At 41.4% G+C, this 27,674-nt stretch overlaps 2 protein-coding genes across 3 annotated transcripts in view; one reads left to right on the top strand and one right to left on the bottom strand.

Annotated features, from left to right (window-relative positions):
• SUPT7L (SPT7 like, STAGA complex subunit gamma) overlaps positions 1–10,030 on the bottom strand; it is a 20,362-nt gene extending 10,332 nt beyond the window's left edge. The window contains exons 1-3 of one of the 2 annotated variants that reach the window (XM_068413580.1): positions 9,991–10,030; positions 9,023–9,684; positions 1,827–2,151 (exon numbers count right to left, since the gene is read on the bottom strand). In XM_068413580.1, the coding sequence (XP_068269681.1) occupies positions 1,827–2,151; positions 9,023–9,435 (738 nt within the window). In that variant the 5' untranslated portion in view covers positions 9,436–9,684; positions 9,991–10,030. Of the gene's footprint in view, positions 1–1,826; positions 2,152–9,022; positions 9,685–9,990 lie in introns of those variants that run through there. The other variant, XM_068413574.1, reaches the window with a different exon arrangement.
• On the top strand, positions 9,646–27,674 carry SLC4A1AP (solute carrier family 4 member 1 adaptor protein). Its single transcript, XM_068399267.1, has 16 exons — positions 9,646–9,650; positions 9,765–10,034; positions 10,078–10,846; positions 11,727–11,913; positions 12,430–12,552; positions 13,383–13,443; positions 14,340–14,479; positions 14,616–14,776; positions 15,912–15,981; positions 19,513–19,702; positions 20,532–20,643; positions 21,347–21,590; positions 22,395–22,469; positions 23,550–23,620; positions 25,991–26,063; positions 27,313–27,674. The coding sequence occupies exons 1-16, from the start codon at positions 9,646–9,648 to the stop codon at positions 27,360–27,362; spliced, it is 2,601 nt and encodes an 866-aa protein (XP_068255368.1). The 3' UTR covers positions 27,363–27,674.

The raw sequence follows: 27,674 nt of genomic DNA, 5'->3' as shown, positions 1-27,674 counted from the left end.
GGCAATTACATTGCAGTGTGCTCTGTTCCTAGAATATTATTAACATCTGACCTAAATGAACAAGGTTATCCGCTACACAGGAAAGATTTTTTTTCCCCTTTAAGAACACCTTCTGTCCTGTAACAAGGGACTTTAATAAGAGGTTTAATCCATTAACACACTGCTTGATAAATATGAGCACCTTTATTACACAAACAGTGATGATGAGGCCCAGAAATTTAAACAGAGCACGAAACAAAAGCAAAGCGTCTCAGTCTTACTTTTTCGTTTTACTTATAAGACTATCCCTCAACCACCAGTTACAAATTTACTCCGGCATTAAAAAACAAGCAGCTCAGATATTCAACAGCTCTGTAGTCACAACTGGGCAAAGCCTGGGTACCTTCTGTCAGATTCACAGCAAAAAACACAGAAGCTTTCTCCAGTCAGAGAAGCGAAACAAATATAGGAATGAGATTTAGAACTACCCTATACTCTAGAAACTTAACAACTGTAAGCAATTAAATTAAAAATTTCAAATTTCATCTGCTTCTAACAAATGCTTGTTTATACCACTGAATCCCAGCAGTCAGTGAACTGTGCTCAGGAAAAGCCCAAGGGTTTTTAACAGCAGAAGGAAGAAGGAAAAAGAATAGCAATGCCTATTTCCCCCTTCTAGATATACTTCCAAATACAGAGGCTACTGTGGACTTCAGCCCTGCATGAAGAACAGAACAAGTAAGACAATGATCAGCTGCAGGACGAGAGCGAACTGCATCAGCAGAATGATGCAGAAAACCCGAATTCCAAAAGGAGACATCTGAACAAAAACATTTGAACAAAAATGAACTGTTTTTTCAAACAAAAATGTTTTTAATGAAGACAGATCTTGATTATGTTATTTTTATGCACAAATCTCAGAGTCCATCACAATTTACATACTACATGCACTTACAGGTGTCTCTGATTTACACTGCCTCTGCGAGTCACAAGGTGCCCACCCTGGGAAAAGGAGAAGCACAAGGCAGCTGCTCCCAGATGAGTCAACTGGCACTCAGATAATGTGACAAGGAGGAAGGGATGGCAAGTTTTGCCTTTGGTCACGGGCTACCTCCTTGATTCAAGTCTTGTTTTTCGATGAAAGGGAATAAAATTCCCACTTCAAATCCTTGCATTTCTGTAAGTCTACAACATGCAGACAGTCTTTAATGAATATGTTAATTTCACAGAATACCTGGACCAAGAGAAACCATACCCTTATTCTTACAACCTATGTTGATATGGCACCTCTTATTCCAAGTAATTTAACAATTCCTCTTCTTTCTCCACAGAAGCACAGTCCCCTCTAGAGTGGAAGGTAGCACCTGTGTGACAACTCAGATCAGCACAATACTACCCTATACTCTTAAAGCTTAAACTAGTCACCCCTTGCTTAAGTGAACACAAGCCACTGTACAGCTGAGTAATTTTTGTTCATCGGCTTACTTGTCTTCTGAAATGGTAAGCAGCCAAATATCCCATTAAAGCAGAAAATTCAGTTAATCAGTCAGTACTGATTTTACCTCTACTTGATATTTTTGCCTGGGCCATTCAAGAGCTGGGGGCCTCCTCTTAAACCCACACAAACCATCAGTAGAGTATTCTTAGCCTCAGTAGGGACACAAATAAGGGGCTCTGTCTTTCAGTCAAAAAAACCCTGTTTCTCTTTTCTTTGATGACTCCCTCCACACCCAAGAGGTTTTCTAATTGGATTTTACGTCAGTAAGACCCAGGACTTGCTATAGGAATAAGCAATTGTACTGTGGCTACATTTATTGGTGCCATGAGGTCCCTACTGCTCTGCTCACCTGAAGCATGTAGCTGTGATAATCCTTAATGCGATGTTGCCAGAACTTCTGCAGCGAGAGCACACTGCCAATGCCCACTTCATGGAAGACCTGCTCCATGACATCAGGGAAAGGGGTGTGCCCAAGTCGAGCTTCTCTATCCACAGCAAAGCGCAGCAGTTTGGTGAACTTCAAGCAGTACTCATGGGCAATGTCTGTCAGGGTCTCCAGGACACTCTCATTGGCACACTCAAAGCCTGTGTGAGCCAGGATGGTGGCCATTGACTGGTAGAGAAGCTGCCGGCAGGACGACCAACTCAGCTCAGTCACTGGCTCCCCTTTTCCTCTAAAAACCAGAAAAGAAAAAATAGCACACCTCCAAAAACTGAAAGGAATGTATCAGTTGAAGAGTTACTGTCAATAATAAGGTGATGCAGAAAGGGAAAACAGATTGATTGTGGTTCTCCACAGCTTCTCCATTATATATGAACACTACCTAGTAAGGGTTCTAATGCTGGAAGATTCCTTGGGTGATGCATGAATGTGGGATGCAAATCTTCTGAATCCTTAAGTAACTCCCTTCCCATCCAAGAGCTTTTCTCCTGGAGATGTGAATTAAATGGGTCCTTGACACAAACAAAAAAAGGCATTTTAAGCAACATGAATGCAAATCATTTCCCCTCTCAGTTAATTACATTTGTCTTCCTTATCATCTCTGATGTCACAGGCTTAATAGTCAGATACAAAGGCTTCTGGGATAGACAAGATCTGAATTTATAATGCTAAGACACATAAAAAGCAAGAAATGGGATACACATACATTTCTTAAAGGTACACTGTAGCCAAAAAGACCATTTCCCTGCCCTCATTTCCAGTAGTCACTAAGCACAACACTGAAAGAGGTATCCCTGTATGCAACCTAAGAAGTGAACACCAGGCCTGGAGAGGTTCTGCCATTGAGCAGAACTCCTCAGCCTTGGGTTCGAGACCTCTCTTCTCGGTGTTGCTAAACAGGAAGGAGTGACCACGCAGGATGGAGGAGATGGAGAGCGACTGACATTAGCGCTTCAAACATCATTCATTTACAGTCAGGCAACTGAATTTTTCATCAAAATGAGTTAACAAATAGAAAATCCACAGAGGAAAAAGAGAAGATGAGATAAGGCAAGGCTTCTGAAAGGTAAACATATTTCTACCAGATTTCTCAACTCAGAATTAAATGCATGTGATGTATTTGCCCATGTCAGTAACATGGTCTTCAAACGCTGATATCAAAAAATCAAATTTCCTTTCTGCTAAGTATGGTATTTATATACTTTTTTACACTTCATTCAACACCAACGGCAGAATTAAGCTCACAATTTCACCCTTCATCAGTTTCTGATCAATTTCTCCCAACATCTTCCGCAGCCCACCCTGAGATTTGCCTTGCTCTCACCCTACATTACTTGCTTATCACCACACACTCTTTCCAGCAACAAGACCTGATTAAACAGTACACAGACAGCATTGATGCCTTCACAAAATTCTCACTACTCTTGTTTCTCCAGCATTAAGTACCCTTCAGTCTCACTGAGACGCTGGGTCACAGAGCCTCAGCTCCCCCTGACCCCCAGGACTAACCCATAGAAAACCACTGAAACAGAGCAGTAAAAAAAGGTCACATTTCAGGGAAGGGAAAATGGAAGGTTAAACTTGGAGCTATCAGAGCCAAAATCATTCATTTTCAAGAACACCAGCTCAGCACTTTCCGATTATTCAAATAAAGGGGGGGATCACACTATATTAAGAGCTGCAGATGATGGTATTCTAAGTGGATATCAAGAAGAGCACGTGGATCTCAGGTCACGGATTCATCCCAGTTATTAATTGCTGGAAAATGACTGACATCCCAATTCCTACTCAATTATGTAACTACTTTGTAAAGAAGACAGCAGGCGCTCTGACAAGATGAATTAAAAGATCAGCAGTTCCCTTATCAACCAACTGTCACTCATACTGGTTTTACATCTCCCTCACACCCCCCTCCACCTCCCAGCGACAGATTTCTGAAGTTCACAAAGAGCCATATGTCTCATACAACACTGGGACCAGGAGGTTACAACAGAAAAAAACAACCATCAAACAAAACCAACCAGAAAACAACCATCAAAATCTATGCCTATAAAAAAGAATCTCTTCTTTTTTCATACATATAAAGGACATACCTAGCTGTCCAGCAGCCATCAGTTGAGAGCATCTTACGCTACCAAAACCACCAAACACCAGCCTACTAAGACAGAGACAAATAAAGAGCCATTATTGATGCTCTGCCATTCAATCAAAATACTATGGACAAACTTAAATTACTCACAGAATTTTGCAAGCTCAAGCAGGATACTCAGTCCTTATAAAGTAGAGCACAACAACCATTTAGCAATGCATATAACTGCTCAGAAATGGCAGAGAATGTTACATCTCTTTTAAACTCCTAGAGGAAAAGAAACTAATTGCCAGCATTAAAATGCAGCTAGGTCACTATGCTGAAAGGGATATCATCAACTTGAAATCTGATCAATTAAAGACAGAGAGAAAAAAAATTTCAGGTACTGTACTCAAATTCAAATCCCCACCTCTTGTTCTTGGTAAGGTCAGTCAATTATGTTTTGTTTTTCTTATGTTTTCTTCTTATTTTCCTGTTTCCCACAATAAACAATAGAGGAAGATGATTAAAAGCCTGATTAGACAGCAAAAATTGAAATATTGTTGTAGATGTCAATGGAAAACAACAAATGAGAAAATATCTTTTTTTCTTCATGTCCTTTAACCTTCAGGTATTGTCCGATAAGAACGCACATAAACAAAACCAGCCATATAGACACATTTAAGTTGAAAGCAGCTATCTAATGTCAAGCCTTGCCAAAAAAAAAAGAGCAGCAAACTTCTTTTCCCTGATGATCATAGGTAAAGAGCCTTGGTCTTCAATCTCATCCAGATACCTAGCACCTACAAAAGCACCCTTCCAGATACTATCATTATGTAGAATGCCACCCTCTGCAGCTCTTACTGCTTTCTTGAAAGGCTCCCCATCCAGCTACCACCCAAAGCCAAGCCTATTTAACATATTACCAGGGTCATACAGCTGCAAGTAAACAAGAGTGCTTTAATCTCTAAAATTCTGTCACCAGAGATTAAGATGATGGGCAATTAGGCCTATGACTTGGAGGTGATCATGTCTACAGAATATATAGTATGAAATTTATCACAAATACTGGCCAACTTGTCGCTCTTCAATTTTGTATTTCCAATAGGATCTACATTTTTATATATGGGTCACCAACACTAGATGATGTTCCAGACAGAAATCTACCCTCCAAGCCACGAATTCACCAGACCCTTTTCCCACTGCTGCCAGGAAACCTGCAACATGCAGAACTTCACAACAGAAAAAAGTGTCCATTTATACCAACCAGGTTTATTTTCAGGATTAATAAGGTTGCAGAACCCACAAAAGGCCCATCTTCTCTGTCAACAAGACATTCCCCAAAGGCACCACAATACATTCACCCAAGCTCCTCTTCTGTAAGGCTGTTTTTCTTAGAGGGAAAGAGATCTCGTGGTTCATTTCCCATGCAACTATATTCAGGGGAAATTGTTTGGGCTAAGTCAGCACAAGGATTGGCAGCCGAGGTTCACTCAACTGCAGTAACAGATTGAAGTGCTCTGCTCCCTCCTAGGTGAGCATAAGCTAGCAGCAGATGGAGGGAGGGATTGTTTTTCCTATGAACACATCAATTTTACGAAACATTACATCGTGGAGTTGAATTTCTATCAAATGAGGTGCAACAAGGTCGCTTCACAGCCATTTTGCCCAAAACAGTAAAATAAAGGAGAACATTAGAAAAACAAGATTATACTAGTAAGTGCATCAAAGAACACAGCACACTAACTCAAACAAGAAAGTTGTTTCCTTTTGGAAAAGGGAGTCTTTCCACCTCATCCTGAGTAAGCCTCTTTTTAAATATCTCTGCTATGTCTACGGAAGGCTGCACAGGTATAAAAAGAAGCTGCTTAATACATAATGGCAAGAGGTAATAGACAACGTTTGGAAAATAAAGTGGGTCCCGGTGGCCCAACCCAGAAGACCAGACAGTTCAGGGGCTAAGCTGAAGTGCTTAGTCCAGTAGGGGAAGTATGTTCTGCCTGCTCTCATTTCCACTGCTCCAAATCCTTCCCCACATTAAACCTGCTAGCCCACCAAAACATGGTTCCCTACTTCTGCCATGAATTGTCTTCCCATTGCAAGCTCCCAGTTTCGTTCACAGATTATCTTTCAATGCAAAGCACACATCCGATGTGGTCAGGAATGCCAATGAGAGAATGGCAGAGAAATCTGTTAAGAAACCAACCACGCACACACAAGAAAAAGCACCTGAAGAGGCACATAATGAGTAGGTTAGGTTTCTTTTGAAGACAGATCCATGCTAATCGAAGGAAGCTGAACAGAGAAAGAAAAGCTAGCAGCCATATTATGGTAAAAGCCTCCTGTTCAAACAGTAGTTTCAAGTCTACAGTTCCTTACTCATTCTTCATCAATTAGGCTTTAAGCTTACCTTCTGTTTCTATACCAAACAACAACAAATGTTAATGCCTTATTGTGTATTCCAAGAACTGTAACATCAACAGTTGCAAATCACTAGGACCAGATGGTAATTCATCCAGGAATACTGAAGGAATTCAAGGATGAAATAGCTGAATAGCTGCAGTGAGTCACTTCTTGCTTTAAACTGCCTTGGCCCATGAGGACCAGAAGACAGAAAACATGAAAATATTTCCTTCTAATAGCTTCAGAAAAGATGTGAAGAACTGCAGGCTGGGAAGCCTGATATATTCTGGTGCATCAGGGAAATTCAAAGAAATGATAAGAACTGAATTAGAGGACACATGGGTAAATATGACACACTCAGAAAGAGTCCAGACAGCTTTTGTAAATGGAAAACCTGCCTCACAAACCTACTAGGGTCCCGCAAATCCATCAACAAGCAAGTACATAAGAGAGCTCCACTGCGGATCCCAGGTCTTCCCTCGAGGATCTATGCTAGAATAAAGATTTGTTTCAACTTATTTATAAACAGTCTGGAAAAATGGAGGAGAGGAATAGCATCGTCATTAAAACTGCTGGTGGTACAGATTTTGGGGAGTTGAAAAGACCAAAACAACTGAAAAATAGCAGTAAATTAGGTTCTGCCTCTTCCTCATCTCAAAAGGGACGAGGAGGTAGGGGCTACAGGTATGGGGCGGGGCAGAGGAGAGGAAAACCAAAATGAATCCAGGGAATAACAAAATAAAACACAGGGGTGTGGGGTCAATGGATGAAAATGAATAACAAGGAAACAGAAGAGGACATGGCTATAGTAAAGAAACTTGTGGTCTGATTCAGGCTCTTATCTTCCTTTCTTCCTATGTCTAAAGATACCTATACACAGCTTCGCAGACCCAGGTTACTGTCAAAGAAAATGGAATTAAAATATGGATTTAGTCAAATACTGTAACCCTGACAATGGCACTTCAGAAGGCAGCATAAAATTAAGCACTACCATGTTTTATCAAGGGGAAGAATGGTCTTCCTTAAATTGTTTTTACACACTAAGAACAAGCATGAGCAAATCATATAACTTTATTTTTACTACTATAACAGCAGCTGCTATTCTTCATTTATGTAAGTGTCTTAAAACAGTTAAGAACAAACAGGCAACAACAAACTCAAAGCTTTCCTCCTGGAAAAGCATAAATGCGTTTGGTTTAGCAAGTACACAATTAAATTCTAGTCTACACTGCAGCTCATTATAAATCCACTCTATCAGCCACAAAACATTTCATTTCGAAATTGTCTATCCGGTTTCTACAACCTAGTCCTTAAACTCCCCCATGTGGCAGACTGCTAAATAACATTTCTTTACTCGGACCCCAGAAACTCGCAAGGGACAACAAAAAGACAAAGCAGCCCCCAAAGCACGGACAGAGCCACAGGAAACTGAACTCAAAGCTGAAGGCACCGGTGAGGACAGAGCAGAACACTGCTCAGTTCTACAAATCACAGGGCCAGAAAGAGCAGGAGTCACAGGGCTCAGACTTTATCCTCACAGGACTGGATTTCCCTTCACCCCTCTAGGCTAAATACTTTATTTCTTCCGAGAAGGATGATGGTGTTCCGCCACAAACAGAACTAAAGAATCACTCTACTGTTCAGAGAGACAATGCCACCAAAAGCAATATCTTTCAATAAAATGCATTTTATACAATCTCAGCCATTAAAGATCTCAGTGGCACTTAACTGATACATTGTATTTTATTGATGTGCATTTTCCCCATTTTAAAAACTAAAATGTATTATCCCCTCCCACATCGTGTTCATTGGTACACAGTCTTTAATCTAAGAACAGCAAGTTATAGTACTGAATATTAACCCCGGAATTTAAACGCACATAACCTACAAAGTATCATGAGATCCTGCAAGAACTGCTATACTTCCTTGTGAATTTAGTGCTTGTCAGAGGGGTAAACAGGGAGGTGGTGGCAATGCTATTTAATCAAAGATTGGGTGCAGAGGTAGAAGCAATGCAACCTTCCTTCATGTTTTCTTCAGCCCTTGGCTGGTGGAGCCAGTATCAGAGACAAGAATTCCCTTCACCCATATTCATCGCCCCCTCTGATCAGAAAAACACCACCAAACAGGGTGAAATGTGATAGCAACTATGTCACAGGTCCTTGGCCACTGAAATCTTACAAATATGTTATCAAATCATCTTTTCAGAACCTACAACTAAACAGCCAAAACCTCGTCAAGCATCTTTTGGATTTTCAGTTACAATAAGGCAAGTTTAGTTGTGAGTAAGTGACCTAAATAGAAGAGACTTCACATCCTATAACTAAACTTGCCAAAATGCCATTGAAGATAGCAAAACCATTCACAAACATTGAGTGTAGCACTAACAAGACAGAAATCAGCACTACACACCCATGTTTTCGACACAGGAAACAAAACCACATTTATTTTAAACAATGTGCATGTTATCCACGCGGGAGGAATCTAAATCTTTCCTTTTTGAAGCTTATTTTATACTTTACATACAACTGTTTGACCCTTTAGCCTAAGGGAATCAACATAACTACACATATATTTAAAAACACTCAGCTTTCCTTCGGCCAAGAACGAACCTAAAGAAATACCAACACACCTGTAGAAATCACTCTCTGGGTCACTGTGCCTCAGCTGAAATGGCATTTTGGGGGTTTTGCTATCCAGAGGAAGCAGGTCATCAGGGAAAGGTGGAGAGGCCGGACAAGATGGCAGAGGTTCATTGTCTTCCGTTTTTATGCCCTCTGCTTGCTGCTGGTTTTGAGCCTGAGCCATGGCGATCAGGCTGCGCAGCCGCCTGTTGTGCTGGATGAGCTGAATGGTGTGAATCGTGAGGCTGCAGGGCTCTGAGGGGATGTCTAACATGGTGGTCGGCCGGGGTTTGTTTGCGGATGGCTGATGCAATGGGGGATCTTGGACTTCCACCGTACGAAACTCACGCTGAAGCAGGTCAAAAGAGCTGCGGTTGGCCTGGTTAGATGAAACTGGAATCTCACCCCAATATCGCAGCATTTTTACACCGGTCACAGATTGTCCAGAGCCCAGAAAAAGGCTACCAAATACAGTAGTAGAACAGAGTCTCGTTGCAGGGAAGAGCACTAGGCTTTGGGCACCAACAGGAACCGGAGCTGGGATGACGCTCTGAATAAAGCAAATCACGAATGTCAGGAGAGCCTCGCTCAGAGCCTCACTGAGCAGCGCAGTTCCCACGACGGCACCGGGATGCAGCGCTAGCACTAACAGATCACATCGCTGCTTCTCCTGGGGAGGGGGAGGAAAAAAAGAAACGCACCCGTGAGGCGGAAGTTGTTTGTAACGGGGGCTACTGCGGCTCCACCAAGGCCTCGCCGCCGCCTCGCTCAGCGGGAACCACGGTGCGCCCTGACTCGCGTGGAGAAACTCCGGGGGACGCACTCGGCTCGCCCGCCGCCCCCGCAAGGCCCCGCCACCCGCCCGCCCTCCCCGGGCCGAGCTCCGGGCCCGCGGCCGCCCCTCACCCGCGCCCAGCCCGCCCGCCTCCCCGCCACGCCGCGGAGCCCCCCCGGCGAGGAGCTACCGCCGCCGTACCCCGCAGCGGCCCCACCGCTCCGCGCCCGGCCGCCGAGCCGGAAGTCGGCCCCGGTCCTCCACCAGAAGCGGCTCCCCCGCCACCAGCGCTCCTTCGCGCCGGGAGCGGGGAAGAGACCACTGCCGCCGCTCCCGCCTGCCCTGCCGCTGCCACCTCCCTCCCTCATCCCTGACGCTACCCCGGGCGGCGGCTGAGGCACCGACGCCTTTCCCCGGAGCTGCGCGGCCCCCTGGAGCTGCACCCTACCCCCGGTACTGCAGCGGCGACGGTGCTCGTTCCCGGAGGACTCTATTTCGGGTAGGACCCGGGAAGACGGCGGAGGCCGTGGAGATGGAGGCGGCCGCCGAGCCCATCGGCTTCAAGCGCCCGAGCTGCCCGCTGCCTGCCGCGTCCCGCTCCGCGGAGGGCGGCGAGACGGGGCCCAGCCCGCCGCCCCCCGCCCGCCCGGCCGCCGCGCCGGCGGCGCCGCCGCCGCGCTACGAGGAGCCGCCGTGGGGCAGCCGCCCACCGGCCGGCGCCGGCTACGGGCTGGAGGTGCTGAAGGGCGGCGTGGCGCTGGGCTCGGTGCGGCTGGAGGGCGGCAGCTGGTTCCTGGTGGGGCGGCTGCCCGGCTGTGCCGTGTCCCTGGAGCACCCGTCGGTGTCGCGGCACCACGCCGTGCTGCAGTACCGCGGCGCAGGCAGCTCCCCCGACGGCCCCGATGCCGCTGACGCTGCCGGCTTCTACGTGTATGACCTGGGCAGCACCCACGGCACCTTCCTCAACAAGGCGCGGGTGCCGCCCCGCACCTACTGCCGCGTGCGGGTGGGCCACGGGCTCCGCTTCGGCGGCAGCTCCCGCCTCTTCCTCCTGCAGGTGGGTCGGGGCCCGGACGGCCCCGCCGCGCTCCCTGGAGCGTCTGTCGGGTGACTCGGGTGGCAAAGGCTTCCCCGGTTCCAGCTCAGGAATTTACCCGGCTCTCTCTGCATCTCGTTGGCGTCTTGGGGGGGTGAAAGCTTCTGGGTTGTGAGGCGGTTTGGATGCTTTGAAAGCAGCCCAGGGCTGTTGTGGTTGTTTTACTGGGGAAAAGGAGTCAGCTGTGGGTATCCGCTGCTGGCTCTGCGGTGAGGTTTGGGGCTGAAGGACAGAGTGGGGCCGTGGGGTCCTCCCCGCCATGGTGCGCTGGGCGCAGAGCAGACCTGCCGAGGGCTCAGCCTGAGAACAGGCATGGCAGCTTCTGCCGACGTGCGGTGAGTGCAAAAGGCGTTTCTCTCCATCAGTGTGATGTACCAGGAAAGTATCTCTGACAGTATGATGCATCAGGAAAGTAAAGCGCTAATATTTCTTTGTGATCAAGTGGAGCTTTTTTTAGTAGGAACTTAGAAAGCACTTGGAGTGCCCTGCATGCACTTCGGAGGTTTTAGTTGCTCCTTCCTCAAATTCTCCCGTGTGGTACTGCTAAAAGAAATTTTTGCGTTCTGCCCTTAAAATGCAGTTATATTTGAGATCGATCTCCCTACAGTTACACAGTAATGCTCATTTCTCCCCCTTTCCCCACCCCAGCCCTTTAGAAAGGATATTAAAACTTATATATTTGGGGATGGAAACCATAACAAGTGGTCTCATAATTCTACTTTTTGAAAAGCACTATAATGACTTACGTATGTTATTGTACGTAACCTGCATGTGTGTTGAAAATACTTCTTTTTTTTTCCTATTACGAAACACTTCTGTAAAGTTACTGTTTGTGACGTAGGGACCCAAAGAGGACCAGGAGTCTGAGTCGGAGCTAACTGTGACCCAACTGAAGGCACTGCGTAAGCAGCAGCAAGCAAAATTAGAAAAGACAATGCTGGGAGAGGACTCTGATGAGGAAGATGAAAAAGAAGAGAGGAAAAGTGAAAGGAGTCAAAACAGTGACATGAGCTGCTCGTGGGGAATGGGTAAGTGACGGTGCATAAATCAGATGATACACCTTGGAAGGTCTTTAAGCCAGTTTTCAGTGAATACTAGGGTTGAAATTCCAGCTGGATGCCAAGTGTCGCAATCCAGTGGAAGTTGTTGAGTACAAATTAATCCTTTTCCTTTTAAAACGAAGAGTGCTGTGACAAGGCAAGCTTGTACGTGGTGAGAAGTATGCTAGAGCTCCTTTTAAAATCAGGGAGAAGGTAATTTGCCTACGCCTATAAAAGGCCGTGAGACTGGGAGTTTAGGTTAATGCTATGTGTTTTGTTCCAGTAACGTTCATCTGCAAAACTGTATCTTTTAATGGAATAACTAATAGCAAAAAAGAAGCAGGGTGGTCTTTTTGATTGAATGCAGAAATAAAATTCAAGTTAAGAGAAATAATTTTAGGATGATGTAGCTGATAATTCTTTCAGGCTAACAAAAGTTGAAATATACTGGTGTTCTCTTTCCAGCGTTTCACTGTATTGTTTTGCACTTTATATGTCTTCTAGGGGAGGATGCTGAGGAGGATGAGGTTGAAGAAAACCCTATTGCTATTGATTTTCAGGAAGTACAAGATGCCTTCTATATGAAAGATCCTAGGAAGGCCTTACAGGGCTTTTTTGATAGAGAAGGTACTTTTGATTTTCCTTTTTTTAAGTAAATGTAATTGTTTCTATTTAGCAAAGTGTGACATTTGTGCTTATGTTTTCCTTTGGGAATTAAGGTGTGGGAGATAAACTTTTCTATCCTATTGTGGGTAAGGTTTTTTGTTTGGTCAAGTTTGGGGGGGGTGTTTGGTTTTTGTTTTATTAAAACTTAGCTCACCATTGTAGATCTGAGACTTAGTTACTAATTTCTAAACTGGGAACTGCAGAAGCACCTTGTGTTCCTCTGGAGTGACACTCAAACTACACCAATGTGTTGAAGCTATTCTGAAAAATCTCAAACCATCAAATTCCAGGCTGTTCTGTTTGGAGATTGCTATGGTTGTGAGATAGAATTGGGAAGTATAAAGAGACAAAAGGCAATAACGAATTAATTTAAACTTTTGATGGTTGCTAGTGAAATTTAGAGATGACCCACTTATTTGCTAAAGTGAAAAATTAATCTTCAGGATAAACAATATCTGTGAATCCAGATTGCAAACTGTCGTTACTTCAACATCATTTAATACATACAGATGCAAGATTGTTTTTTTCTTTGAACTATGTATTCCTGAACAGGCCACTTCCAGATTTTTGATCTGAAAAAGCCTTGATTGTGGAAAAACAACCAAATGAGCATAATATAAACTGAAGATCCTATGGCTTAACAAAAAAAAAAAAAGGCAAATTCAGTCCTCTGATACATAGCAAGGGCATTTTATCTCTTTTGTTTAACCATGACATTCCTCTCTGTTTTAAGGATTATTCCTGCTTATATCAATTTTAGTAACTATTTCTTTCTTTCTCTTCCTCTCCAGGAGAAGAGTTAGAATATGAATACGATGATCGTGGGCACAATAGCTGGCTATGCAGGATCAAGTATGTGTATCTCCGTTGGCTTTTGTACGTAGAAGCTGGCTTCATTGAATTCACAAACAAAAGCTGAAGGAATTGTCTTGCCACACTTGGCAAGGAGGCCGGCTGGAATTAGACCTAAGCCCTGATACTGAGACAGAAGTTTAAGGATCAGTGCCTAGTTCAGTGTCTGCATTCCTTTCTGGTCTGGCAGCATTTGGTGTTCCTTGGAGATGAAAATCAGAAAAGCAAGAGTCTAGATTCTTTCAGTGCCCCTTGTTTTGAGAAATTGAAATACAAGAGAAGAAATTGGGAGACAATGTCTTTTAATTCCTAATGAGAGAGAGAAAAAAAGTGGTTCCGCTGTATACCCAGTTTCAGTTCTTTTATGGTATAAGGCAGGTTTTTGTCTTTTATGGTTTAAGGCAGATGGGTTCCTGCAAGAGGCCACTAACATAATTCTTTTATTAGACAGGACAGGGTGAGGTGGAAATCAAGTCAACAGGATAGATCTCAAATGGATAGGTACAACATTTCAATGATTGCACTGCTTCAGAAACCTTTGCTTCAGTATGGTGTAAAATACTTGTTACTGGTGTTATATGGATGCAAGATACTGGTGCTTAAAATGATTTCGGTATTGACGTTTATCTTTTAATTTCTTGTATTCCCAATGGAATGAATATAGGAAGAGTTGTTGTTTGGACTAGTGAAAAAAAGCATTACATGTATGCTTTAGGAAATCCATGCTTGTGTTTTGATTAGTACTCTATGAAATGAAAAGTGAAAATACTTAACCCAAAAAAAAGACTAGAGTGAAATGGAAAGAACAATGCCAACGTGATAAATGCAATATCTGAGTAGCATCCATGAAAAGCTGTTTGTATTGGAGCTGTCCTTTGGTCCTTCGAACTGAACAGGTTGCCTGTGGATGATGCATCAGGGAAGCAGCTGGTGGCAGAGGTTCTCCATTCAGGAAAGAAGAAGGAAGCAATGATACAGTGCGCACTGGAAGCTTGCAGGCTACTCGATGCTCGGGGAGTACTGAGGCAAGAAGCAGGTGAATAACCAGTCAAATCCTGTGATCATTCTCAAAACCCTAAACTAGGAATTTGAGATTGCTGTCTTGAATTTGTTTTATTGCTCAGTGGTATGCAAATCATTTTGTCTCTTGCCCTTTCCCTTACCTTTCCCAGTATCCCGAAAAAGGAAATCAAAGAACTGGGAAGATGAGGATTTCTATGACAGTGATGATGACACCTTCCTTGATCGAACTGGTGCTGTAGAAAAGAAACGACTGAACAGAATGAAAAAAGCTGGTAAAATAGAAGAAAAACCAGAAACTTATGACTCCCTGGTAAGAAGAATTATTGATATGCCGGGCTTATTCTCTCATGCATGTATTATTACTAAGAAGGAAAATCAAAAATATTTCCTTATCTTTTTGATAGCCTGAACTCATAGTATCATTTCTGACCTTTAGATATTAATTGGCCAAGTTAGAATAAAATCAGACTAGATTTGATGATTGTAGAATGAGAGGCTTTATAAGGTTTTGAGAGGGGGAAAAAATGGGCTATAAAAGAAACCTTAGACTTTAACAACAACAAAAAGTGATTTGTTATTCCAATTTAGTACTTAGTATCCACATTGCAGAAACGATCGTGACTGCTACTAACTGGCACACATCTGCTACCTTAAGCAAAGAGGATGACTGGCCAAAGAGAACGAGCTACTCTGTTACCAGGAAGTGTCATGGCTTAAGACCAAGTCAATCTGCAAAAAAAGTAGTCTGCAGCTGCTTGTATTGTCCCTTGTCTGGAGAACAGAGTTCAGTCCTTGAGTTCTGTCACTGTGTACAAGATTTAATTTGTCATAAACTAGGGGAGGCAAGAGAACTTTGCCACTCTGAATAGTGTTTTTTTGCTTTGTGGACAGTATCTATAAATACCTGACAAAAATGCTTACTTTAATAAAGTGGAAGCCGGTGTAGTATTGCCTTCTGCTTAATGGATCACAACAGTGGATGAATGAAGCACCAGAACGATACTTTTGAAGTAGTTTTAAACCATCAGAAAATAATTGCAAACTTTCAAGTGCACAGGGCACATCTCAAAGAAAGATCTCATTCTGCTTCAAAGAATAAGCAGCCTGGACTGACAGGGGTATGACAGCTAAAAGTCCTACGCAGACAATAGGGTGTGGAAGAGCAGGGACAGGGAGGGTTGGAGGATCGCAGTGGTGGTATAACATTGCTGCAGAAGCATTATACATATTTTTGTGTTTCAGAAAGAAAATTGTTTTAACAGTATGTGAAAGGACTGATAAGTTGTTTAGGAACAATCTAGACTATAATTTTTTCCACCCAGAAACTCCTAGTCAAAGATCAGAGGTAGAAAAATTGAGATAATTTAGTAGGATATTTGAGTAACTCTTAAAAAGGAGATTTTAAGAAGATAAAAAGATCTTCTAAGCATGTTGTTCTTTCATAGGTCACAAAGCTAAATGAAGCTGAAAATGAGCTTTCTGAAATAACAGAGAAGCTGAAAGCTTCAGGGAAAGGTAAGGCATGAAGTTTATTTGATCATAGTGTTTTCCATAAAGAACAGTAAAGAGATTAAAATTTATCTTATGGATATCTGCAACATCTAAGTTAAGGTGAGGAGGTGAGTGTACAAGCTCCTGGAGCTTAAGAGGAGTGAGCATTATTACTATTCATCTGCCGATATTAGTGAAACAACCAATTTGAGGAACACTTTTTTCCTGCTCTGTCCAAAACCATTTATAAGGGAAGAGCAAGCAACGGACAGAAGAGACAGTATCTTTTTTAATTCTGTCATTGCAAATGCACCTTAAAAAGGAAAGGTGGGAAAAGAGAAATGTGGAGTCAAAGCAGTTGACACTTAGCCCGGATTGTCAGTGAACTTGCTAGCTTATGAGGGTGCCATTCAGGTTCTAGGATTATGTCTTTGTGTACGAAGGCAGAGCCTTTCCAAAGCGAGGACTGTATCTGGTAGTGAGTTAGATTTAAAAGCTTGCTCTACAAGTAGCTGCATTTTGCTTGCTGATGTCTTGTGGAATAAAAGGAAGGCATGAAGGAAATGTGTTTAGGCTGGTTCTTCATAGAAAAAGCTTGTTAACAGAGTTGGCATTAATAAAAGTTGCAATGTCAGTTTGTTCAGAAGAATTTCTTTCCAGGAAGCCTAGCAGCAATCTGACAGCTGGGCTGTCTTTTGTGCGTTATACGGATATGTTTCTAGTAATTCAGCCCCACACTGAAACTCATTTGTATCAACAGTTTTGTTGGTGATTGATTATACCAGCTCACTGTTCAGAAAACCTTACTGTTCCACTGAGCATTCTAACTGATGGGTCGGTTCAGTGTGTTTGAAGGAGTTGTTTTCAGCATGACTGTACTGATAAGTAGTTAACAGTTGACTAGCAGGAGAAGCTAATGCTTTACGTTATCTGAGACATATAATTCCAAGCTTTGATATGTTATGATGCCTTTGTTTCTGCTGATACTGTTTCTCAACAAGACTGTTAAATCATACTGTAGTAGAGGCTGGGAGAAGAATCAGTTCATTTACAGACATCTACTAACAGCATGTAATTCTGATATATGCTATCATGGTTTGGTGAACTGTAACTGGTTAGACAGCTAGTTTAGAGCCTTGGAAAAATTGCAGTCTCAGCAGTTACTGCAACACAGTGTAATGCACTGTTGGATGGGAATCTCCTAGAACCAGGCCAGGATAAAACATAGCGAATATTGCGTCATTAGGTACTTTGTGTGTGTGTGTGTGTGTGTGTGTGTGTTCTAGATACTTGTGTTTTCTCTGATTTGTTTGGATGCCTCTGGTTTATCACAGTTGTTGACTACAAGTGTAAGCCAGGAGCATGCGTATTCATCATGGGTGGTTCTTAGCACTGCTGTGAGCTGTCTGGCAAAGCTGCTGCATTACATACAGTTCTGAAACCTTAACACACTTTTGCTTGCTCTGAACGATTATTTGTAGCCTAAGGGCAAGAGTGTAGAAAGACCAATGAGTGAATGACAGGCTAAACTGCAACACCTCTTGCTGAGCACTTGGAGGAATTAAGTGGATGTCTAAGATTACAGTAGAAGTTCACAAATTGTTCTCTGGAGTTCTTCAGAACTAACTACTGATGGGCTGACTTGGTATCTCTCATTCAGTGATGCAACTGAATGAAAATGAAGTACACAGAGCTCTTCAGTCTCATCTTTGGTTCCCTGTTCAGAAGAAAATTATCAATAAGTTGATGGTGCAGTAAATAGCCCTATAGCTTTTTTCCCTGGAAGATTAAGTATAATAGCCATGATTGATTCACCTCCTGGCAATGTCAAATTTTACTTCAATGTTGTAGAAAACTGCTTCAACAGATACTGAATGCTAACAGTAACCCTGTAAGCTGAGCTACCTGATCTTAGGCACTGTTGGTGGAATCAAGCAGGGAATCCTATTTGCAAGAGAAGGGTAATCTGACTCACTGAAGATCACTCACTGACTGAAGAACTCTTATACTGTTCTGCAGCTAAAGAAGCAAGCCATGGAACTGTACCTTTAGTTGTTCTGAATTGTCTCTCTAGACACTAAACCTTATCTTTAAAATTTGGTATTTAAATCAAGTGATCATTCTGCTCAGCTCCTGCTTGCTAGGAGTTTCAGACTGATTGTTATCAATACCTTTTCATTGATTATTTTTGTCTTAGCTCGTACAAATAGTTAAGAGGAAAAAGAAGAGTATTTCTATCTGAGTTTCTTTTATGACATGTTTTGTCACCATTTATATTTGCGTGGAGGTGGATGCTACAACTGTTTTTATCTTTTAGAGCCTTTTAATTCTGTATATCTTTGAACAGTTACTGTTACGGCTTTCATAGATTTGCAACAGCAAATTGTAAATTGTTTTGTTCTGGATAAACAATATCCTTTTCAATTGAGTCCATCATAAACATGAATATTATTAGACTTTTCTCTAAATATTTAAGTCATGTCAAACTGCTTGAATATGTGCTCTTAACATTATCTTATACTATTTTATTTGTACACATTTAAAATTTCAAGTGCTACTTAATTAGCTCAAGCTGAACTGAAAATAACTCATTGGTCACATAATTATTCTTGTGCATATATACATAAATGCTTATAATGCAGCAAATAAATACCGGATTTGCCGCTTTTTATATAATACTAACAGGCAGAAGACTGCCTGTCAAAAGGCTTGTTAAAATTCTGGCAACAATGTTTTTCTTTGTTTGCCTCCAAGTTATTTTTGAACACAATATAAAAACTTCTGAAGCATTGTTCAAGCCCAAGAAATGAGTTTTCCTGGGTTTTTTGTTTGTTATTTTGAAATTCATGTGATAGAATTCTGTATTTTTTTTTCTTAGTCATTAGAGCTTTAGTTTTTTGTCCTGAGTTTTATTTTAATTAGTCCAGTATGCATAGAATTATTAATATTTAAATCAGGTGGAGCAGAAAGACTGTCATTACTCTTTTGCAAGTACAGAGCAGTGTTTTCTTGTTGGAAAATCCAGTCAAAACAAAGATAAATTTTGTGTGGTTGGCCTAACATGAAACTATTCTTGTATGCACTCAGTCATCCAGGGGTAGGAGGCAGCATCATGTGTTGATTCATTTTGAGCTTTGCAAATGTTACTACATAAACATTCCAGGAAAGCCAAAATGGGATTCCCTATGCAGTGGTGTGGGGTTCTTTGTAGCTGTGTTTATTTTAGTCTGTGACTGTAAAAGGAATCCATAAACCACTTTTTTAGAGACAGCAGATATTGAAATGAGATGAACAGGACACTTACTCATAAAGAAACATTCCATTTTAAGAGAGGTTTTGTTATCTAAATGGATTAAGGTTTACTGTATGGCTTTTGTTAGGAGAAATGCTTTCATCTTCCCAGGGCTAACAACCTTCATTGTTTCACCACTCAACAGAAACTTGCAGAGAAGATAGTTGTTTATACATATCTTATTCTTTAAAGGTAGGGCTTGATGAGTACAACTTTTGTCTCCCTACCTGTAACAATATGTATCTTCCCTTTATCTCGCCTAGTCCAGTCCCAGCCAGCAGCTCAAGATTCCTTGGACGAATTCATGACCGAAATAAAATCAGGATGCACCTTAGACAGCGTGGCACGAAAGAAGCTTCACTTGCGGTCCTTTGAACTGAAGAAAGAGCAACAGAGACTGAAGGGGTTAATAAAGCTTGTCAAGCCTGCAGAACTGCCTGAGCTGAAGCCCCAGTAAGTCTTGGCTGAAGTGTAAAACAATTACTTTTAGTTGTTGTCCATGGGCAGCTGTGCAAGCCCAGTAAACAGACAGCTTTCCAAACACAAAAGCAGGACAGCCTTCCAAACTACCTGGCTCATCCCTTTAAAGAACCACTGTGCCTTTTGGCTGTTGCAGCATCTGTGGTTGAAGCAGATGCACCACAGCACTGGGGTCAGATAAGCCTGTGCTGGCAGGATGAGAGGGAAGAGGGATTGGAAGCATGGTGTCAGCTTTTTCATTTTTTTTCCCAACCTGCATCCAAAGGGAATTGAAGAATTTTACAGTTTTTATGTACAACATGAAAACCACTTTCACTCTGTGAAATGTACCTGGAAGTCAAGTGTAGTGGCTGTTCAACTACTGCCTAGCAATGCTGCCGCAATTCAAGCAGGCGTGTGCTGGGTTCATCATTTGCTAGTGGCAGCTTGATTAGAGGTTTAATCATGTAATTAATTTACTTAAATTGAGGTTTGGCCTCCGAGTGTGTTTATCTATACATATATATTATATACATATGTAAGTATGTGTGTGCAATAGAATTTGAGGGGGTCTGTGTGATATGGGGGGGGGGGTTTCCCCCTTATTTATCTTTTGCTTCCTGTTATGGCAAGTGTCTGAATCCTACAACATGTATGTAGGATGGAGAAGTCATCTCCTGCTTCCTCTTGGATGCTGCAAGTGAGAGAGAAATAAAAGGATTTTTATATATCCACTTTAATTTGTAGATTTTTTTGCATTTGTAAATACAAGACTTGTTTGATACTTTGTACACTGTTTTCCTTTGTATCTAATTTTTATTAGGAGTGGGAGTTACAGTCTGGAAGCAGAGAGCAAGCCTAAAAAGATTACCCTGCCTCTCTTTGGTGCAATGAAAGGGGGGAGCAAATTCAAGCTGAAAACTGGAAGCCTAGGGGTAAGTTGGACTCAGAAGTGCTGCAAGTCAGAGGCTATTTCTCAGACACCTCAGGCTATTGTACTGATTTCAGGTCATACTAAATCCAAAACACAGCACTATACCAGCTGCTAGGAAGAAAATTATCTTTATCCCAGCTGAAACCAGGACATCTATGGAGACTGTAGGTTGCAACCATGTCTTCTCACATGCATGGAAACAGCATAGAGGCGCAAGCCTGCGGCAGTAGAAGGCACACAGGGCAGCAAGCGGTGGCTGTTGGACAGTGTTTGCTGCCAGCAGTTGCCATTCTGTGCCCTTGTACAGTCAATCTCCTGGGGCACAGCTGTGGTCTAAAGGCAGTGGATTGAGTGGAGGCAGCCTGGGGACATCAGGCTGAACCACTGCTATACCTCAGCAGCTGCTCCTTTACTTTCTTTTGTTTTTCTTGATCTTATAGCTAAGATCACATCCAAGATTGATTCAGTTTCCGGTGTCACTCTTATGAAAAGACTGCACTCCTTGTCTATGGATTGGATATATTTTTTCATCTTCCATCTCTACTAATAACTTTTCCTTAAAACCTAACTATTATTCATCCTGAGAGTGTTTCCTTACAAGCTATCTCTATGACAGTAATAAGTGTGCTTTCTCCTGTAATGAGTGTCTGTGACATCTGCCTCTGTATTACCTTAGCACTGATGTACAAGTCTTTCTCCTGCAGAAGTTGCCTGTTAAGCGTCCAGACATCCCTGAAAGCTTGTTAAAAATGAAAGATGATGGACCAGAGGAGGAAGAAGAAGAAGAAGAAGAGGAAGAAATGGAGGAGGAGCAAGAAGCAGATGCAATAAACAGCAAAGCATCAAACCTGGAAATGAAAATTACAACAGAGGAAGAAACAGGAGAAGAAACTAATGCTGCCGATGGTTCTCCTTGCAGTAACAAGAATCTAGAATCCCTTCAGGATGGTAAACCATTGTTTTTGATTTTTCCAGTAATGAAGCTGAGTCTGTTACCGCTGAATTTTTCACAGCTATGTGAGTGTCCTGAGGTTTGAGTCACAGGTTCTCCAGCAGATTTATTTTCCATAGATTTTTGCCACGAGCCCAGAGTCTGTGTGCGAACAGCTGAGTTTCACGTGGTTCAGGTTGAAACTCTGCTTGGCCGTCAGTTTTTCATGCTTTTGGTGAAATAAAAGAAATCTCCTGGACTCAAGAAAGGTCCTGTTTTGATAAGCCCTCCTTTCATTAAATTGAGTGTCCATATGATAACAACTACAATGTGTTGTTGGCAGGGAGAGTGACTTAATAAGAAAAGAAATGTCTGTGTAAAGCATCAGATCAGTTTGTAAGGAGGAAAAATAATTATTAAAGTGTAATGGAGGGGTATCTTCCATGTATCTGTGTGGTTTATCTTCAATCAATCGTTTTCTATATCAAGTTGATGCATTTGAAAACTCAGTAAGGATTTTTCTCAGAAGATGATGTGTTTGATGACAGAAACCTAATTCTAACTTCCTGTCTTAATGCTGGACAGGTCGGTCTTGAAAAGTGTGTTTTAACTGGTCACAAGTTTTTCTTTAATATTGTATTGTGATGGACTTGGTGGATGAAATAATGTGGAGGACTTTTGAGAGAATAGTTTTTCCTGAGACAAATATAGCAAAGAGTTCCCTTTTGTACTTTGTCTAAGGGATGCTAGTGCATCCTGCACATCTGTACTGCAGAGTGCTCACCTCGCTCGCTCTTTTTTTTTCTTTTTTTTCTTAACAGGGGTTCATTTTCTGCCTGAGCCAAAGATACTAAGAAATAAATCTCAGATGGGACCCTCACAAGAGAAATCTCAAGGTGAGCAGTACAATTTAGACTATATTGTACAGTAGCATGTGGGTTTAGAAATGGTCTAAAGGAGCTGTTGCCATCTTCCGTCAGTGGAAGGAAACTAAGCCTATTCTAGAGCCTAAAGTAAGAATCTAGAATCCAAATGAAGGATTGTGTTTTGCTTGGAAAGTGGTGAGTGTATGGTGAAGACAGCTTACTTTCACCATGTTTCAGTTCTCCTTGGTTTTCATAGTCATTAACTGCTTTGTGATCCTTTGTTTTAAAAAAAAAATAGCATGAGAAGTGAAGAAAAAATAATTTTAATTTAGGAGCATAAACATAATGCTTTTTTCCCCCCTTATTTTCTTCCAGTAGCTGTTAACACTACAGAAGGACAGAACTTTCTTTTTATAAAGTGACAAAATACTACATAATGTTAGCTAATAGTCTGTTAATCACCCAGATGACCCCTCTACATGTACACAAAAAAAAAAAAATCAGATCCTCAAAATGAAGACTGTGTTTGGTGTACTGAATATTTGGAGGAGATCTGTATAAACTTTCTATTTTCTCATAACTCAGATTCTTAATAAAATGTCATTGTGTCCTCATCATCTCGTCCATAGACTTAATCCACAAGAGTCTCAATATTTCCCAGATTAAGTGGCAGAAAAACCAGGCATACTTCTGTCTTTCTCTCTTCCTCTTGCCTATGTTACTGTGACATTACTTTTTTTTTAAAGAAAAAGCATGTTGGTCCTGCACATTTCCTACTGTTTCCTTCCAAATCAGTCACTGCAGTGATTACAGACAGATAATATCTTTTTAGAAAATAAACATCTGCCATTAACTAAAAGTGTGTTACAGAATCCCAAATATAGGACCTTATTAAACTGCATTCAGGTAGGTGACTGACAGTATATTAAACACAAGTTAAGCTATGAAAAACAAAAATGCGTTCAGCAGTCTTAAGTATGAATTTTGTTGCAGTGAGCTGTCTTGGATTTCCTTTTAGATGTATCTATTTTTATGTGAACTTTCTATAAGCTTGTTTCTGATAGAATTGGTCATTCGTGATGTGTCATAAAACATCTTCTTTCTTGTCAGCATCTGAGGCAGTATATAAGGAACCTGAAGAGACATCTGAGAATACTAAGAAAATCAGTAGCTCAAGCAAGGTCAGTTACGATACCATGACTCCTGTCACTTAAGAGTTTCAAGTAATCCTCTAGTAGGCTCTTTATTAGTGAAATGGTAACAATTTGATTGGGTATGACTTGGTGATAGTTGTGCTCTTCTGCTGACTAAGACCCAAATGTAGAACCACACACTGCCATTGGACACATATTTTGGAGGCTCCAATGAAAAGGAAAAGTACAGGATTTCAAGCATGATGGAGGCTCTCAATTCAATCACAAATTTGTTTTTTCACCTTTTCACTTGGCAGTTAGCCTCTGCTAATTGCTTCTCCTGTATCACAAGTGGTGTAGAACATAAGTGCTCTCTGTGCTTTAGGAATGGCATTGCAAAACTTTCTTTGGAAAGTAGCTCGGGAAGCATGTATTGGCAGACACAGAACATGCTGGACTAAAATTGTAGCTAGTCTGTATTGCCATTGCCCAGTTTTGTAGAATCATAGAATCATTTTGGTTCGAAATCGAAAGGACCTTTAAGATCATCAAGTCCAACCGTTAACCTAGCACTGCCAAGTCCACCACTGAATCATGTCCCTAAGCACTACATCTACATGTCTTTTAGAAGTCTAAGAGATTACTGTCTCTTGCAACCCAAATGTTACTAAATTTGAGTAGATGTACCAGACTACGTTCCTCCTGTGCATAAGATTTTTATTAAAATGCAAAGTAAATGAGCCTTGCTTGCACGTTTTGGGACACATGCAATTGTTGCCTTCCTGGTGCTGGGAAGGAACTTCTGTGACAGCGTGCTCTTAGCCTAATGATTATCATGAGGTTCTTCCCTTTAAAGTGCATCCCACCCTTCTGCTGACTGCCATCAAAGATGATTACTGTGCTTGGTGGGCCATTACTGTGCTTGGTGGGCCATGAGTTCTGACCATTATGACAATTTCTTTGTGGCGGCCATCTAATTTTAGGCCTGCACCACTTACTTAAAGAAACTTAACTCCCTGCAGCCTGTGTGTGCTAACTGCTGCCTTGTTAGTACTGGCAGAGGACCCAAGGATTGGGTAGGCACAGCCTTTAGAATTGTCCTTTGTTGCTGCCCTATAAAGCGTGTTGATAAAGAAAGCATGACTGAATTTATACTGTTAAAGCCCAAGTTATACCATTTACTATATGAATATGGGAGAACAAGGCAGCTTCTCATGCTGAGGCAGTCAAGTCAGCACCTCTCATCAGCACAGAGTTCACTCTAACACTGAGCATTCTCCAGATACCAGTTGGCTTACCTGTATTCTCTCTCCCATCACAAATCACTTTTTCCACATGCTGTCTCTGCCTTTGGGCTCAGATCTTGCATGGAAAATATCAACCAGAAGTCAGCTTTGGTTTTTTTTTCCTCTTTTAATATTTGAGGAATAACTTTGAATCATGTAACACTGGAAAAACAATTTTAAAGTGACTGTTCACAAACCACATTTAAAAACTGTTCAACTCTGCAGTCTAATGTTTTGGAAAACATTAGTCTTCCAAAAGAACTGTTTTAGAGGTTAACTTGGGGAAAGAAAGTTTTTGAGGGTGCGAAAAATTGCTTCAACTGCATAACTTAAAGCTGTGTCATGCTACTACAGAGTAATGCAAATCAGCGCTGAGTAACTTGGCTACATTTTGAGGTCTTAAGTCTTGCACTCTACAGTTGTATGAATTTTTTTTGATAGATACCTGCAGTTGTTGAAAACAAAAGTTGTTGAGAAAATTATGCTGATGTGGCAAAACTTAAAAATCTAGGAACAAAAAGCCATTGCTGTGTCAACATTTGAATTGCAAGTGACCTGTTTCAGTTTGCTTTTCACATTTCAGTGATGCCAGTGAGACGTGAGAAAATTGGTTTTTCAAAGCTAAGTTACCCTTATATAACAGCTGAACTTTCATGTGCTCCAGTTTGAAAGTCACCTTAAACCCAAAGTTTTCAGTGGGATTGCGTGTTGAAATCAGTAAAGCGCTTCTTGAAAATCCTACTCTAAAGCTTTTCTCTGCTTAAAGAAATTCTGTGTCAAATGACACTACCAAACATTAGGATGACAAGATTAGACTGTCTAGAAGTGGACAGTTGGCAGTGGTCCTCTTTTGATGGGAAGACTGGCCTGGATGACCTCCAGATGTCCCATCTATTATTTCTATTATTCTATTATTTCCATTATTCTGTGACTCTACTGGAAATAAACTAGATCTATTTGAGGGTTTGATGTTTCTTCTTTCCTCTGTATTATTGTTTTCATCCCTGCCCCTTGTAGAAATAACCCTCGCCTTTCAGTATTTGTCTCTGAATTAATAAGAGATTTAGTGGCTGTGAAAGCCACTAAATTGGTGGAGGGGTGCAGCACCTTAAAATATTTTCTCCTTTTGCAGGTCCAACAACCTTTTTTTTCCTCACAGTACCCAGATGATGACCCAGACTACTGCATCTGGATTCCTCCTGCAGGTATCAACCATTTCCTTACCATTTTTAGTCTTACAATTCAGGAATCTACCTAACAAGTGGTCAGGGTGTCCTTGTAAGTAACTTCTTGAGAAAAAAGTAATTCAGCAATACTTTACCCAGAACCTGGTGTTTTCTGGCCATGTTTATTGTATCGCTGTGCAAGTCTTGCAGTGAAATGCAGACCATATCAGTAGTAGCTTCATCTCAATGGACATATATACCTGAAGCTTGTTTTTCAGTTTTGTAACACCTGAGAGTACTAACTCCGTTCACACATAGTGATATGATGATCTAGTTGAAAGACAAGCTCAAACCTTCACTAGGGATAAATGCTCCAGCAATCTCAGTATTCTCAGTTTTCATAGAAGTCTGTGAAACCTGAAAAATCTGCTTTGCCTATTTTTGCAAAAATCATTGGAATGCAAACTTTGGGTTATATGTTTTGGAGAGAAGCCTTGGTAACACTTTGGTGAAGGCACCGAATAATTGGTTCATGCATCCAATATATGTTAAACAAATATGTATTTAACAAATTCTTTACTTTAGCTCCAGAGTTTTTTTTAGCTAAGTGAGGTTATTCTTAAACAGTGTAATGAATTTTCAGTTTCTCTAAAATGGAAAATTCATATTCATGCATTGAGGTTTTCATAGTAAGTTCAAAGCTTAGGTTACATTTGGTAGATACATTACTATAATTTTTATAAGGCTGTTGCAGGTTTATAAAATACATAGGCTCCAAAGGGAATAAGAAAAACGAGAATAAATTTCAGTGAAGAAAACTATAACCTGGTGAATCATCCTTCCATGAAAAGACTGCACTTCGCTGGCATATGAATCCACTGGAACAAAATACCCGATTCAGTAACTCAGCGGTCTGATCTGGGATAGCCAAGCAAGCTGTGTCCATAAGAGGGAGCTCCTTTTTCTGTCTTTGCCTGCTAATAATCAGACTTACCTTCTGTCTAAGCTGGCATAATGAGAACACCAAGAGGAAAAAAAAAAAAAGGGAAGGGGGGAGGGGAAAAAAAACACAAAACCAGGAATATAAGATGTAATCTTGACACTGGTAGTAAGGTTAAGAGGAACTATAAGTATAAATCGAAAGACTATTTGAATTGTAATATCTAGTCTGACTTACCCTCTTTGTACTTGTCTGATTGGTGCTGCCTAGAGACTATTTCATACTTGGATACAAATTTATCTTGGATGAGAGGGGAAAAAAATGCAACTCTTCCTCTTTGTCCGTTAGGTCAAAGCGGTGATGGCAAGACTCATCTCAATGAAAAATACGGCTACTAAGCTTCAGGCACCCCAGAATACATCTGAGGTTTGAAGGACTGCTCTATTTTTGGACTCTTTCACCACACATTAAGTGAGGGAGAAAAGAATTGTTTTTTCGGACACTGTTCCAAATTCAAGGGCATCAGCAGCCTCTCTGGCTGTTAGCTTTTCCTGTGTGTTTTCTGTTTGTCTTCCAGATACTTTTTTAAAAGTAAAAGCCCACACATTCTTCTGTCTCTTCTTCCACTTTTAGCCTTGTCCTTTTTATTTGGCTTAAAACTGTAGGTTCATTTTTCCTTTTGTAAATAAAAATATACTAAAGTTTTAAAA

This window comes from Nyctibius grandis, chromosome 1 (assembly GCF_013368605.1).
Source record: "Nyctibius grandis isolate bNycGra1 chromosome 1, bNycGra1.pri, whole genome shotgun sequence".
NCBI lineage: Eukaryota > Metazoa > Chordata > Aves > Nyctibiiformes > Nyctibiidae > Nyctibius > Nyctibius grandis.
The sequence above is the reverse complement of the archived record's forward strand: the minus strand, read 5'-3'. Positions and strand labels throughout refer to the sequence as shown.